Source organism: Cyanistes caeruleus, chromosome 8, assembly GCF_971803275.1.
Source record: "Cyanistes caeruleus chromosome 8, bCyaCae1.hap1.1, whole genome shotgun sequence".
In the NCBI taxonomy this organism is placed as follows: domain Eukaryota; kingdom Metazoa; phylum Chordata; class Aves; order Passeriformes; family Paridae; genus Cyanistes; species Cyanistes caeruleus.
The window spans coordinates 5,858,255-5,874,927 of record NC_141708.1 but is presented as its reverse complement, the minus strand read 5'-3'; the positions used below and the strand labels follow the sequence as shown (position 1 = coordinate 5,874,927).

The following is a 16,673-nucleotide window of genomic DNA, read 5'->3' as shown; positions in this document are numbered from 1 at the left end:
TTTGCAGTAGGCTTGATCTCATAGGATAATCTTTTACAAAATGAAGATGAGGAAAAATGCTCACACGCAGTTAGAGCACAAAACATGCATTGTTTTCCTCACTTTGAATTCCTCAACCAAACTTTATAGAACTATGTAAAAAATTTCTGCATCTGTCAGTCTGGAAAGATGCTCCTGAATCTTACAGACTCTAAGTAAATCTGAGCTGACAGCATTTGCTCGTTAAGCAGAAGATTTTAGCACTTAATGGTGTTGATAAGCTGTTGTTCTTCAACTAGAAGCTGATGTGCAATTACTGCTGCTGAATACACCTCACTGTGCTGTGTTCTTCATAGTTATTGCTTTCAATCTTACTAATTCTGTAGGTGGCTGATAATAGTTCTGCTTACAAGTGCATTTCACCAGTTTCACGCTGCTTAGAGAACTAAATGTGACATTTCAAGTACTAACAGTCTAAATCCACAAAACCAACTGGTTGGAAAGATGAAAATGAGAGACTGGGCTGTGAAATTCTTTGGCTGGTTCTGTAAGGAGGACAGACTGTATGAAAGGCTGGGGAGGGACACTGACCACTGCAAGGCAAAGTTCATGTCAATAAACCAGTTGGTTTTGTGGATATAATCATTAGTACTTGAAAGTAACATTAAGTTCTCCAAGCAGTGTGAAACTGGTGAAATGCACTTTAAGCAGAACTATTATCAGCCACCTACAGAATTAGTAAGATTGAAAGTTTGACAACACCAAATTGTTCCCTTTTTTGTTTTGTTCTGTACATTACATTCTTTTGTCAGCATAATATGCCTACTCAGTTACAAAGTCTCACACTTTCATTTCTTGAGCCAAATGCATTGCTTTTCTCAGCCCAGGGTCTTATGGTTTTATTTTTATGCTTATCTCTCAAAAAATTCTTTTCCTCAACAGACAGCCTTTACAAGGAAGAGTCTGCACCACGTCATTTGCATTTGGGTCAACAGTAGAGCTCTGAAGCTAAATAATTTACCAGGCTTTGAAGAGAGAGATGACCTTTGAGGAAAACCACAGGTCATGAAACCTAGAAATGCACCCAACACTAAACATACCCACATCTAGTGGGTGTTCACACTACAGGGCCAGACTCTCAGCACTGCACAGGTAACAGGAAAAATGAAGATGTTTTCTCTTTATGAAGAAATTAACCTCTTGAGAGTAGAGCAGTTCCCCAGCCTGATCTTATTGTCAGAGTACTGCAGAAATGGTGAAAAGTGCTGTGCCTTTGACTGGCAGAAAAAACAGCACAGAGCAAAAGGCACTGCCCAGAGGCAACAAGTTACAGTATGAACATTTTCTCCTGTGTCTTTTACTGTTTGTTCCTCTTCCTTTTCCCTCTCCTCAATTTAATATTCAGATGGGAAACATCTATTTAAAATAAACACCTTGCTTGTATAAATAGCTTTGAAAGTGGAGCAAGGAGAAAACTGACATTTTCAGAAGCACCATGAGTAAAACAGAGCATATAAACAGCCAAAGTAAAGGTTGAACAGGAGCATGATAATGCAGTAGAAGCACAACCAAAACCCAGAGATGCATGAACTGCAAGCACCCTGTTCAAAACATTTCAAGCCTTACAATCATCTACTGGTTGGGTACCATCTGCAGGGCTGTTAGTGCTGAAAAGACATTGAAAATAAGGCCATATTTCAAATACTGAATTGTGAAGGTTCTTAATTCTTAAATTATTTCTTCAGTATTTTTAGGTGCATCCATTTTTACCATTTCAGCACTGTCCTGCACAATCACTACAAAAGATTAATAATTATTACCTAGTAAATCCATTCTGAATAAGCTCTCTCTGAAGTTTCTGGTCTTGAGCAGCATATTCCTGAAGCTCAGATTCCACAGCAGGGGGTAGAATATTTGGGATGAATTTAGAAAATAAAGCTGGTGCCATCTGTACCCATTCTGTAAGAAGACAGAAAGCAATAACAAAATATATCGAAGAGATATTTTGTGAAAATGTTACTGTTTGACAAATGTAACTTTATTTTTAATACATTATAGGATCTTAAATAAAAAAAAAAAAAGTAAAAAGGAAAACTCCCAAATCCACAGGAACCATGCCTTAACAGATGTAGATAGAAAAATTACTATTTTTCTCAACTTCATCATCAAATTGAAATTCAGTTCTTGCTACATCTCACAGGACCTGTTGAGTCCCTGGACACTCCTAAGGACAGGCAACTAATGATCAGCAAACTCACTTGGATAATCAGATAATGATTATAACATTTTACTCCAGGAAATTTATCCCCAAAATGTACCCTTCTCTCCCCTGAGTCTTACTTGTAAAAAACACAGTAGTATCATCATCCAACCCTACTCCTCCATCCCCATTTCAAAAGAATTCATTCATTTCTCTCATTGGTCTTCCAAAGCTTAGACATATGCTTTTTTAATGTTCATAATAAAATTCTAATGTACTTGTTCAGCTTCAGGACAGAAATGTGATTTTATTTCACTACACTGAACATTGTTTTACAGGAGCAGGACAATTTACCTTGAAGTTGCTTCAAGGCTTTAAGACTAAGCAAGGGATGAAGACTGGGTTTACAGAAACTGTGTAGCAAAGTTTGAGAAAAATAAATAGCCCTCAACTATTTCTGCAGCCAGACTTTCCACAGGCTGTAGGAGCTACCTGAAATTTGATCTTAGAAAAAAGTGAAGCTTTTTAATTCACTGAGGAATACCACGAGTTTTTATAAAATTCCCACAGTCCCCCAAACTGACTGAGGGAGCACACGACCCCCTCATCCAGATCAGTGATAGAGGTTTTTAAAAGGACTGGCCCCAGTACTGAGCTAGGATTAAAAGAGAGTCTTCCTTCTCTGGCAACATTTGGAAGTCTGACAGCTGTTAGGACTCAAAATCTGGTTAGTGCCATGGTAGCAACCCAAAGCAGTGTCTGTGCTGTGGACAGCAAGACAGGGATCATCTGAAATGGAGAACTGTGAAATCACAAGTCCATCACCTACAGTATGAAGTGTGGTCAAGGAACAACCACCCTGAATTGCTTTCAAAACAGTAACACTTTTATACTTATTTATACACCCTTCCTATCTCTGGTCCCAAACACTTTCTAGAACTGAAATTAGCATTGCCTTATAATTGATAGAAGTATGTTACTTTTGCTGATGTAAATATAATCTTTGCTTACAGAAAGTGCATTTTGTACATGTAGAGTCCACTACACTCCTGGTTTGTACACTTGCTAAATATTGCACTAAAGCTTTTCGTAAAGGATTCCCATTCTCATTTCTGTTTCCATAAATGGGGATTGCAAAAACAGACTGAAGCTCAGGCACAATCCTTCTCTCAGGTATGCCACAGTAAGAAACTCTCAGGACTGTAAAAGGAAGGGGAACAGGTGCCATTTATTTATTGATATTTTGAACACTTCTTGTTTCTAAGAAGTTCTCAAGCACAGGGTAAGGCTCTCAGTTCTCCAAAACTTCGAAGATTCTCATACAAGGTTGATTAAGATCTGCAACACCATTTTCCTTTAATATAACTGTTGTTGCATAAGATGTCACATTCACAAGTTAAATTAAGCTCTTCCATGAAATACCAACAAAACAATGGCTTCATAAAGAAACAATCATTCACCTCATGCCAAAGACCTGTTGTTTGACAAGTGACTCTCAATACAACTTTTACCATTTCAGTACTTCCAAATTTCTACCATGATTGACTCATTAACATCCTTCTTATTTCTGCAGAGAAGGAATGGATCTCCTCCTTGCCTCCAGAACAGAGGACTGGGTTGCTGTTTTTATAAAAAGTACTTGGTGTTCACATGGTACCTTGCCCAGGTGACAGGCAACAGGACCCAGGGTGGAACTGAGCAGCACAAGGAACAAACACAACACACTTTGATTGTTAACTGGGCATTACCTAGAGAGTAGACACATTCTGGCAAAAAAATGAAAAGCACAAGATGAGATCAGTAGAAACATTCTTCCTTTTTACCTGGTCGTAGTGTATACAGGCCTTTCACAATATTTGCCATGGTTGAAGGAGTTATTTGAAACGGTGTTGACTGAGCTTCCAAAAGTAAAGCTGAAACAAAATTAACACAATCAGCAACTTTTCCATCCAAAATATACAGGCTCTTATACATAATTTTTTTTAATCAAAAAAAATACAGCAATTGTGCTTTTTTTGGCACCTGATGTCCTCCAAAAAAGCAGCCACGTATCTGATTTCAACTTATTCTCAAGAGTAATAAAACATCAACTTTAGACAGAAGTATCCTGCTCAAATTATGTATAGTGAGAATGTGTAATAACTTATTTTTCATTCACTGGAGATGGCAGATGTTTGGCAAAACCACTCAGGTGATGTCTTTAAGTATTCAGACACAGAACTGAAGCAAATTCATACCAAGTGTGTTAAACACCTGAAGATCCACAAATCTTACTTTACAGCATTTAGAATCCTGCACACAAAACTAAGGATGGACTGAAAGTCTACACATGTGTAGTGCAAAAATTGTAAACCCTAAAGAATAGAAGTTGTTCCTTTAAACACAAGTTAGTAATTGCACCTTCCTCTTGATGAAAAAGCTGCCAATAGCACATTTACTGTTTATGTTGTGATGTAAGGTTTTATTCCTTATTTGTATTTGCATGAGCTTGGTATATACATCTGAATTACAGAAACACACACACAGACAAAAGAAAGAAATTAGGTGTGAACCAACTGCTGACTCTTGATTTTAACTTCTTTACCAAGAAGTTGAGCATCCTTCTATGCCCACCACAGGAGGAGAAATGACTCTTATAATTCTACCTCTACTATACATCTCTTGGCCTTACACTGGAGAAACTCAGCTTTTTTAAGCTTCAGAGCATCTCCACTAGAATTCTTAAATAGAAAGAAAAATCTTCAATAGCATGTTTTGTCTTCTCTTTCTGAAGCTATATCACAGGGAAATTAAAACAAAGTACTTTCTTGTAACCTTCAAGTAATCAAAGTTGTTATATTTAATTGCTGTTGATGAATTTGTTTTGCAAAGAGCCATCTTAAAAGTGCTTGCTCATTTCAGCTGAAGCCTTGAGAGTGTGAGAGACAGTGATTTGTCCTCTAATGACATATTTACTACCCTCTTCCTAAAGATTTGTCAAAGAGCCTCTTGGCAGCCAGGAAAGTTGGAAATCATAGAATTAAAATGGACATAGTGCTTTATAATGTGACAGTAATGAAAAATCCAAACAATGTGTGTGCATATACAAATATTTATATCTTTAATTACTGTGGCCACTTCAGCTTGTCCAAAAGCTGGACATCAAGCCTTGAAAAATGAACAGCACTGCTGTAGGATTTGTGTTTTCAGAACAATTTCCCTAACAGCAAACAAGACTCCCCTCTGGGTAGAACCAAAAGATCTCAATGTAAATTTAAAAACAAAGTTGGAAACTAAGATGTAAAAACCTCTTCACACACAAATTCATCTTCAGTTTTGCAATCAAACAAAGACATTCATTCAATCCTGTATTACTACTTGAGAGGCTCAAAGAATAGAAACAGCTCCGCAAGACATGCTGAAATTATCTCTGTTGTTATTTAATAATCTTACAAAAGAGTAACAAATACTATGGCTTTGACTCTTGCTTTATTAGAATAATTAGTGAGAGTCTACAACACAGAAATTATACAGACTCCTTCTACCCACTCCCAGAACTGCACCTGCAGCATTTACAAAGATAAAGGAGGGAGAGGCAAAATAAAACTGAACCTTAGCTGAATGAGTGGTAATGACACCATGACACCATCTGACCACCTCCACAGTGCTCATGAATTAACACCACGTTCTACAGACTAAGCAACTAACACGAGAACAAGTTAATTAACCTGTAAAGAGTCCTGAAAATAACTCCTGGCAGAATCAAAGAAAAGAAGTGTGGGTTCCCATGATGAAAAGTATTACATGCAGAGAGATAGAAAATGCTTTGAAATATTCTTGAACACAACACCCAAAATGGCCTCAAGGAATTTTGAGGAACAGTGAATGAACACTATTGGAGTAAGTGAGGTATGAACCTGCAACTTCAGATACTCTGCAGTAATCAAGCTACCCCAATACTGCACAGTAGCACTGTGCAAGGAGAACCCTGCCTCTGGATGAACATTTAAGCTATTTCCTAATTACAGTGGGGCACTTTGGACAAGATCCAGGAGCCCAGTAATTCCACGAGTAGCAGATGATATCTTAACAAGTTCAAATTCACTTGTTCATAACTCAAGACTGATTTGCAAAACCTAGGGTTTAGCTGTTCTAAAAAGCTTTTTCTATCCTTCAACATTCATTTGGAAATAGATCTTACTTAGGGAAAATGTAACTTCTCTGGCACAACAGTAAAACTTTTGCATGTTAGTACAAGGGCTTTTTTCCCCCTCTGGAGTAATTTAACGGAACTACAAAGTAAGCTAATTTAACAAATCATACCTAAGTATGACTTAGGCAGATGTGTTCAAAGTTGTAACTACTCTGCAATACACCTTAAAAAAATTAGAAATCATATTCCCACTAACAGCAAGACCCCAAGAGCTTAGTCAGCTGCTGCTCTTCAGTCTCCAATGGCAGCAGAACCCATTGCTTAACATAAAACAGATACTGGAGATCTTTGTCCTGCTGTACAAACTGTGCTTTTTAGGACTTAATTCCACTATGTATGCAATGTCTGTATTATTGTGCAGAGTTACAACTTCAATATTTCCAGGGAATTGAGCCCTTACATAAGTGCACAGCATTCCTGCCCCTTGGGAGGATCTGCAGATCCCATGGAATCAAATCTGCAGTAGGATTTTACCTTTAGTAGTAAATTACCTTTCCCTCAGCCAAATTATTCTGGGTCCATCTGACCACACGAACCTTTCCACTTCACTGGGATAAAATCCTGATCACCTTGAAGATGGTAAGATGGTTCCTTTATCCCAGTCCATGCAAAGTACTGGATTGAACCCTGATGCCAACAGCAAATAAAGGGAGGGAATTGCCACAGCTGGCAGCCAAAATGCAGCTGGAAGTTTTTGTTGTTGCCGTTTTGGGTTGTGGTTTTCTGTACGTTGGTCAGGTTTTTGTGTTTGTTTTTTAGTGTTGTTGTTTGGCAATTTTAGTTTGTTGGGTTTTTACCTGCTTTGTATTTTATTATTAAATTGTCTGATGAAGTCTGATCATGTATTACCTCTTTACTTCTTTACTTTCACTAGTTTCTCCATGTTAATTACTGATCTAGAACTTCAAAAGCTTTTGAATGAAAACTGACTTTCTCTTTGGCTTAACCCTCACATTTGCAGTTATATCAAACTCCTCATGATCCTGGGGCTTTGTCTTCCTTTAAAAATAAAATTTTACCTTAACTTAAATTCTTTACAAGTTTGCAATGAATTAAAATGTAGATCAGAAAAAAAAAATACATTTTTTTTATTATGTGTTTCCCACTAGGCATTTAATAAAGCCCCAGCATACTTTTAAAATATTCATTACAAAGACCAAAAGCTTTATTAAGTACATAGTAAAAATACTACAAAATAAAAATTCTGAGTCTTAATCACATGGAAAATATTCAGTGCTGCAAAAAGAATAAATATGAAAAACAAAGCAATAAATGCAGAGATATATGCTTTTGGATTAGTATAATTGGAAAACAGGGTGGCATTTTCACATTTAAAATTTTATGAGGTCTTATTGAAATTAGACTATTATTCCTATTTCTTTGCCAAGGAGCCAGATTAACCATGGTGGTCATTACCTGAGACTGCATTTTCCAACTTAATTTGAGGTGCTGCAACTTAATCAACATGTAACAAGGAAAATAAGAAAGGTAACTGCGACTTTTTAAAATGGCCTGGAGTTCTTTCATGAAAGGTTTAGTTCAGAGACAAAATTTACATATAAATTGTTATTTAAAGGATTTGAATGTGTTCTACAATACTTGGTAACAACCCAGACTGCTTCCAGTATTGTTACAACACAATTACTTAGTCCTTAGCTGTCAAATTACAGCTGTGATTTCAATATTAGATATTATTGATATTATTGATTAGTGATATATTATTAGCCCACTTAAAACTGCTGAGTGTGTAAATATTGGTTATTCCATCAGATCTGCAGAGAAACATTAAACAGCTACAAAATATCTTTTAGTTAGACCTGGAGAGAGTAAGGGTGTCTGCTGAGGTCTAAGAAAAGGGTGACATTAATGTGACAAGAGTTTTGAAGGCATGGTTGACTTTCTGCAATAGCAGCATCCCAGCACACTCTCCATGGGCTGGAAAAGAAGTGGAACAATACTGCAGTTGATTTTCACTATCAGTTATCTGTTTCTATCAATATTTGGAAGGAAAAAAGGAAGGAGAGGAATGAGAACTTTGTTTAGAAGGTCAGAATTGGAAACTTAAAGTGATTCAACTACTTGCCAACATAAAATAATCTAGAAATTAAATACTGAATCCTGTAGATGTACACAATCCTGTAGATGCATAAAATTATTTTAGAAATCTTTTTAATGAAGAACTTTAGAATAAGTGTATCCCTTCCCTACATCTCGAAAAAGGACTTTTTTATGCTACAGAATCTTCGTGCCCCACCCCCCCAATCAATTACTGTCAAAAGCTGGAACCTCAACAGCTTTATATCTGGGGAAAAGACTACATTAGATTTTTATTTCTGAGGAACTCCAACAGAAAACACCATGGTTTAGTCTGGCACAAACACACTGGAATTAAATGGTATTTTCTCCTAATGCTCTGATACCTTTCTTCATTTTTAAGGCCCTGAGGAAGAAATCTCATTTCATTTTACCTATCCTGACACATATGCTAATTCTAAGGACAGAGTCACTCAGCAGACCAGTAATTCTGCCTTTCTTAATACTTCTTTTTTAAAGAAATCTCCCTTTTTTTCTGTCTCATTCTTAAACTTAAAAAGCAAGAAATATAGTTAATGAATGTGGCAGAGTAGAGGTGTGCAGATTTTCTTCTCATTCTAACTTCTCAGTTTTAGGAGGAAGCAAAGCAGTGTCTAGAGGCTGAGTAACATCCAATGTATTACAGAAGGAAAGGGCCTCAGTAATCAAAAAAGACACATTTAAAGCACACTGCTTCTGTCATCACAGTAGTCACTCTGGATCCCAAACCAAAAAGAATAATGATTTTGAACTCTTGATGGCAGTTCCTATAGTAAAGCTTTAGTTCAGATTAGAAATGTGATTTTGAAGAAAATTCACTGATCATCCCCACTCTGCTGCTTCTAGGTTGGTATGAGAGAGCTGCCTTGGAGCATATTACTTTAATTCCTTTGGACCAGATTAAACCAAATGTGCTCAAACTGCTACTCCTGGCACTTTGTCCAAAGGAGCAGACAAGAACAAGTGGGAACTAAAACCCTCCAAAAAGCAGGGGAAGGTCAGCACTGGGTTCTCAACACCAACACAGAGGCGTTTCATATTCTGCTCCCTTTACACCACCCCACTTATTAATGCAGATGTAGCCAAAACTATGCAATGAGACCCTCAGCTCTTCCTACAGGGAACAAAGCTTTCAGATAAAAGCCTGTGGTTCTGCTGCACCAAACTTATAAATGACAAAACCAGCTCAGGACAGACACTCAAGGACAAGATCATTTTCCTTATGAAACACAGTCATTAGATGTGACATGGAAATGAGAAGCACAAAGAACAACTTCTTCAGTGTCAGCAGCATACAGAAAGGCTGGGGGCAATGCTCTCTGCAAGAAGCTAAGAAACCATGAGATTGTTTTCTCCCCTTGTCAGGGTGTTTTCTCTGTAATTGGTGCATCAAGGCAATAACAGGCTGCTTCTCATGTGCAGACTGTTTGAGACAGATGTCAAAATTGAGGGGGAGGGAAGAAACACCACCTCAAACAGGGTGAATGTCAATACAATCTATCTTTTTCTTGTCTATCTGTGCCAAAGGGTGAGACACAGGGAGTGAATAAAAAAACCCAACACACATCAGAACAGACCCCTGTGGTCTCTGTTGTAGCTGTTGAGTCAGGCCATGAACTTGGCATCAATCACACTCCTTCCCTCAGCCTTTTGCAGTGCTCCTCTCAAACAGAGTTCTGTATTCACAAACAAAAGCTGGATATGGCATTTATTAATGAAAGGCATTTTGTCAAAGCATGTGCCAAAGAGATGAGGGGTGTCCCTTGCTTCACTGACATCAACAGGCTTTGGGAGGTCAGCACAGCAAAACACAGCTGCTAAATACACAGGGCTAGGTGCCTGCAGAGCAACAAACACTCCTGCTGAGGGACTGCACAACAGGACAATCCCTGCACAGGGAACATCCTCCCTGCTGCATTCATCAACCTCTAACACATAGAAATAGATTCATTCTCTACAATTTTGCATTACATTTCTACCTGCTGAATCAAAAAGCTGGACAACCTCATTGTTAAAGAGCTGTTAGTAACCTTTTCCAATGCTCCAGTTAGCTTTTCTGGTACTTTATAGAAAGCAGCAATGCATTGGAAATATCTTTCCCGTTTTTATAAAGGAAAAACCTTTTCCAACATAAACAGCCCTTCTATTGAACTTTAATACACCTCCAACAAAAAAAATAAAGAAAATGGAACAACAAGATCTCTTCCCCTCATCTGAATCCAAGTGACCTTGATCCAAACCTGTCATATGTAAAAACCTTCAGAGAAAGTATTTCCTCTGTAACTAACTAGAAACTGAAAACATAATGAATTAGGCTGTGAGTGGTCTCCCTCCTCCTGACTTTTTTCAACTTTTTCTTGGAAACCATGAGAAAAACTTCTACTTTGGCAAACATATTTGATATATTTTTACACTGGGTTTTAGCTCTGAACTCAGACAGGCACTGACATAAAGACTTACATTTAACAACTGCCTACATGCCTTTAGAAACCACACACAGTAACCACTCTGTGTGCTGAGGCTTCAGTGGCTACTTCTGCAATTACTCCAAGAACAAAATCAGAAATGCTGCACAAAGCTATCTTCCCCCTGATAAAGTTCACCTGACTCCCCAGTTGAGTAACTACTGCACAAAAGGGCGGCCAGATGTTTTTTTGGGAAGAACCAACTTGTACTGAATGATCTGTACCAGCAGATTGCTCTTTCAAGAGTGAAAAACACTTCTTGAACTCAAAAGAGTAATATCCATTATCCCAAATGAGAAGAGTGGCAGTTACTTGCAAATACTCTGCCACTTAATTTTACCAACTGCAAGTACCAGAAATAGAGAGTTTCAGGAGCTGCTATTCACTTCCACGCAGCAATTGCCATTTTTCTAGATGAGAATACACAGGCACGGAGATTGCACTGCAGGACTATCAGAAGAGACAGTGGCTGCATAAGAAGAAAATAAACTTATTCCTGAGCTTTTCTGCTTACAAGTCACCTCATGGAGGACTTTAGCAGGAACAAAGATAACATTCTCCACCACCCTTCCCTAGTGACATGGGGATATTATCTGTATCTTCTCCCCCTCCCACTCTCATTTCTGAATCTGCCTGTAAATAAGATGCTATATCTTTGCTTGTTACATTCAGTTAAGCAGTTCTGCACACAGTAACTTCTCCCAAGCCACTGCATGCACCAGTCTTATCAGCAAGAGCCAGCTCTGGCTTTGTAAGGAAAATAAGCAGGTTATATTCACTTAGTTCACATGTACCCACTCTAATTTGAGTTGCACTGACTTGATAAATGTGTGAGTGTAAAAGTGTTTCACAAACAGCTGTGTTCATGTGTCTGTGTATTGTGGGTTTTTATTATGTATTTACTTTAACTAATGAGAAGTGCTCCAGATAGTGAAGTGCTTTTTTTAAAAAAATAAATTAATCTATCAAACCCCAAATGGAACCAAATTTGCATTAGTACAGGGAAAAAATGTCCAAGTAATGCTCACTTAGGCAATATTTCCTCTGTAAATAATGAATTGACACCTTGATCACTCAAATTCTTGCAACCAACTGCTCAGAGAAGTGCTCCCACCACAAAGACAAGCGAAGATCTTGCACCTTCCTGCCTCCCAACAGCCAGCAAAGAATGAGGGGACTCAGACTGGGGGAGCCTGAGCAAAACCAAACACCAAGGAAGAGATCAGAGCTGGACTGCTCTTCTGGCTTCTCTCCCCCTGTCTTTCTCAAGTGGAGCAGGAACTTGTTCAAAAATCAAATGAACCAGAAATGTACTTAGAGTCCTTCCTGAACACTGCTTCAAACAGCAATGTGAGCTCTCAGAGCTTCCAGGCTCTGAGACAATGACAAGGTACTGTAAACAAAACCCACTTTGTACAAACATAGCAACAAATTTCAGGAGAGAGAGCAGATGTTACTCTGACCATCCAAGTCTAGATCACAAATGGATAAAATCAGTTTTGTAACTTGTTTTTTTTTTTCCAGAGTGAAGGCATGCTTCCTCTCACTGAAGTGGCAGTTGCAGCATCTCTTTAACAAAAACAGCCCCAGGACTCCATTTTTCATACGAATCACAACTTCCTTGACTTTAATTTCCAAAGTACCCCCATTCATATCTGTACTTTTTCCCCTCACAATACACCAACTCTGTATCAAATATCAGCAAAGAGCACTGGTACATTGGAAAGCAAAGTAAATAACAAACACCAATTGCATTCTATTTTCATAGAGCCCTTACACTTCCAAAAAGGAAGGTACTACTCATCTATTTTGGTTTAAATTTCAGGAAGCTAGAAAAAACAGCTGAGAAAGGCAGAAAAAAATCAATAATAGAAGTTTTTCAGCACATCTGTGATACTACATCATGTGCTATGCATCTTCAATTCTTTCCCAAAAACCTGTTAGTAAGGTTAAAATTTTACTTAGGCATACTTTAACTCAATTTATAGATCCTCTTATCAAAGATTTAATTAAATCAGATCACAGTTAGGAGTTAATGCTTGTCAGTATTTATCATCTTACTCAGAAGGGAGATAAAACCCAAATAAGTTAGCTTTAATAAACTGATGGTCAGACTGAAATGAACACAAAGAAATGAACCTCTTGCTCATTACACAAGAGACTTCATACACAGCAACACATACGGCTTACCTTTATTTTATTTTACTTTTTTTCATTTTACTTCTGCAATTAACAGAGCCAGGGAAAAGTATTTCTGATTCCACACACACACACACAATGCCACAGGTCTTTTCTTTTCAACAGTTCATCTGCCATTTCTATTTGAAGCTGCTATTATCACTGCAGAAAGTTAATTACTTAGCAACAACACATCTGACATCGCTTATATCAGAGGTTTAGTCATTGTTAAACCTTTGCTTTGCCACTGGAAAAAAAAGCTTTGCCTGAAAAATGCAAACATTTTAAGGCAATTATCAGCCAAATTTTCTATGATCTTGTTGCAACAATCATCTTACCAGGTTTCATACCAGTAACTCTCTTTGGCATAAAATAAAACATCAGGCCCATGGCTGAGTATTTCTCATTGTTCTGCTATTTTAAAGGTGATGTGATCTGCTCTTAGTGACACTTGTCCAGATGGCAGGAACTTCATCAGAGCTGATGATTTCCCATCCCTGTAGTGTGCCAGGCTCCCTGACCTTGCAGTCACGCTGTTTTACACACCCGTGTCCCAGGAAGGCACCTCTCAGGGAGCCTGAAGAACAGCAAAGCTGCTTTCCCCAGCCCTTGCCTGCAAAGAGCAGGGCATTGCTACCCAAGCAAAGGAGCAATGAACTCCACTCCTACTGCTCTAAAGCTTTGCGAGCTGCCCTTGTGAGGGGCCAGCAGCAAGGTCCCTGTGCTCACACAAACACTCTCAGAGCTGGCAGGTTTCACACAAACACTGTGGTTCACCACAGGAGTCACACTTCCCGTTCAGTGCTCCTGTGGGTATCACTTGAAGCACATTATATTTGCATTAACCCATTAACCTAAGAGAGAAAGTGCTGCCAGCATTCTGCAGTTCACTACCTACAGCAGAACTTGAGCACATCATGACAATAACCCCAGAGGTATCACAGCTCTCTGACCACACCACGTTCTTAATGACACCTGTCAATATTTTGATAATGAAATTGAAAAGTAACAACATAAACAACAGAACAATGAAACATTCATTCTGCCATAATCACAAGGGAAAATAAATATCGGTTCCCCCTGATCTCAAGCAAAGCATTACTTCACACAAAGTCAGATTTCTGAAAAAATTAAGCTGAAGTGTGTCACATTTCCTCATGCCTCAAAGGAATTTGTACTGAAGTTCACTAATATTTGGCATTTTATGTCCATTTGCTGTGGATTTCCACAGCATCTGAAAGCTCTCCAGGCTTCCATTATAAGAAAAATTCAACGGCTTTACTTACGCATTAGGTTGTAAATGTGCTTTTCTGCAACATGTTCCGTAAACAGCTTTATAAGGTCATCTTTTAAGTCTCTGTTTAGCTTGGTTTCTATGTAAAATTTATTCTGGAAAATAAGACAGAAGTTTTCAAGTTTGTTTCTCATAATAGCAGATAAAGTAAACTTATTTTTTCTCCCTGAATAAAACCAGTTCAGAATATTGAAGCTGTAGAATATTTCACCTTGGTGACTGCATTTAAACTATATAGAACATTCCCATGCAACAAAAATATACAGATGACAAACCTACTTACATACAGCCATACATATTTATTTTGTTTTCTCTGTCTACAGCTGTACCTCCATAACAATCCAGACTGGAGAGCTTGTATACAAAACACTTCATTTAAGAACTCCTAGAAATTTTTTAAGTTCTCTTAATACTAAAATACAGCTGGACATCATCTTTGTAATGAAAGAATGTATTTTTTCCAATGACTAAAAGCAATTAAGCCATTAAAATAGATGGGATACAACAATAAATCATCAGCACAACTATCCACTTCTGTGGTTCATTGACAGTCTCAGGGGACAGCTACTCACAATGAATCAGTTGTGGAAATAAGATATATACAAAACTACACAAAAACGAGCAACATTAAAATTTTTAGGATTCCATTACTTTGACCAATTCAGCATTAATAAAGAACTCATCTCTTTGAGGGAAATTCAAAGATAATTCTATTCATGACTTCCTTGAGGGCCCAATACCTAATGTACTATTTGCTACCTCCATTTCCTGCAGTTAACAGCAAGATTTCCTTTCTGTGTCTTACTCATAGAAGTGTTTTAAAAGCTGTGGGGGAAAAAATTGCTTCAAGATAAATCTCCTACCATTAAAAAGCTAATTTGGAAGTAGAACAGCTGAATTAACTAATTTGGACAAATGGTGCAGAAGAGTTAAACAGATAATCTAACAAAAAATAATCCATAGGAACACTTATCTGAGAGATTTACTAGAAGAAGGGATATCTTAAGGGAGAAAGGTTTTCCCACACTTTAAATCAAGTTTTTCTCCTATTCTTTAAAGCATTTAGCAAAACCAGAACAATTCAGAACACAGAGGAATCTTCCTGTTTTTGTGTGAAACCCATTCTCTTGGCCATTATCAAAACTACAAACACACCGTAACAATCTGTCCAGCCAGAAACCCCTCAAACTTTTGAGAGAATATTCACCAGCAGTTATTTCCCTTTAATAAAGATTGAAACTGATAGAACAAAGGCAATCTGAGGGTTAAATACATGCCCCTAGTATACCTTGAGTTTGCTGCAGTGTTGGACAGCAGCCTTAAGAAGATTTATTTTTTTTTTTTTAAATTTGCTAAACTTGCTGCTGGTGGTTCCCTCTGATACCCTGAATTTATCCTGTCTGTGGAGATTTTATCAAGACTAGGACTCAGTTGTTTCCCCCACCTGGGCCTGTGAACAGAGATTGAGGGAAAGGCTCTGCACACAGAATACCCTAATTAGAAACAGACTAACTTATTGGTAATGGTTTTGGTCAATGGAGAACTGCCATTGCAACAGAAACCCACAGCAACTAAAGATACATTCTGAGGAACTGTTAAGCTATACACCACACTACAGCCTTGCACCAGAACATTTTCCCAAACCAGTTTGCACAAGATGTGCAAATTATGATGCCTCATTTTGCTCAGGGGCTGGAAAGCCTAAACTTCTAATTCCAGTAATTTCACCACTAGAAAAGCAATAAAATCCCCCAGCAGTTACAACACAGTACAAATACAGAAGAAATGCAAAATACTCTTCACATTTGCTCACTTGGAAACATATTTCCAAAACGATGTGTGAGCTTAAATAGACAATGAAAAAGCATCTAACTGTAGCACTTTATTTACAATCCACAGTATTGAAAGGAGAAGAAGAGCTGTCACCTCCCCCATTTTTGTTAGGGGTACATCAGGAAGATTTTCTGTATAACTTGTCACTACCTAGGCTGGGCCAGTATTTCTTGAAAAATGTCTCAAGTCACATAAAGGCCTAACTGACAAGTAAAAGGTAAGCAGATGTGAGTAACTGAGAAAGTCAGATATGATAAAAACATTAATTCTACAAACCTTACTATAAAGAAATCTGACAAATATTAAAAGATAAAAATCAGTTAATATTAAGAGGAGATCAATAAGTACTTGAAAGAAGAAAACACAGTATATAGGTGCACTTATCACATCAGACATATATTTATGTACACAGACACACACAAAATGCCCTCTAGCTGATAAGAAACAAAGTGCAATACA

At 37.7% G+C, this 16,673-nt stretch overlaps 1 protein-coding gene across 2 annotated transcripts in view; it reads right to left on the bottom strand.

The window, feature by feature from the left end:
* CACUL1 (CDK2 associated cullin domain 1) overlaps positions 1 to 16,673 on the bottom strand; it is a 42,937-nt gene that overhangs the window by 4,297 nt on the left and 21,967 nt on the right. For both annotated transcript variants that reach the window (XM_023929944.2, XM_086899361.1), the window contains 3 exons: positions 14,374 to 14,476; positions 4,003 to 4,092; positions 1,800 to 1,938 (listed from right to left, as the gene is read on the bottom strand). In XM_023929944.2, the coding sequence (XP_023785712.2) occupies positions 1,800 to 1,938; positions 4,003 to 4,092; positions 14,374 to 14,476 (332 nt within the window). The remainder of the gene's footprint in view (positions 1 to 1,799; positions 1,939 to 4,002; positions 4,093 to 14,373; positions 14,477 to 16,673) is intronic.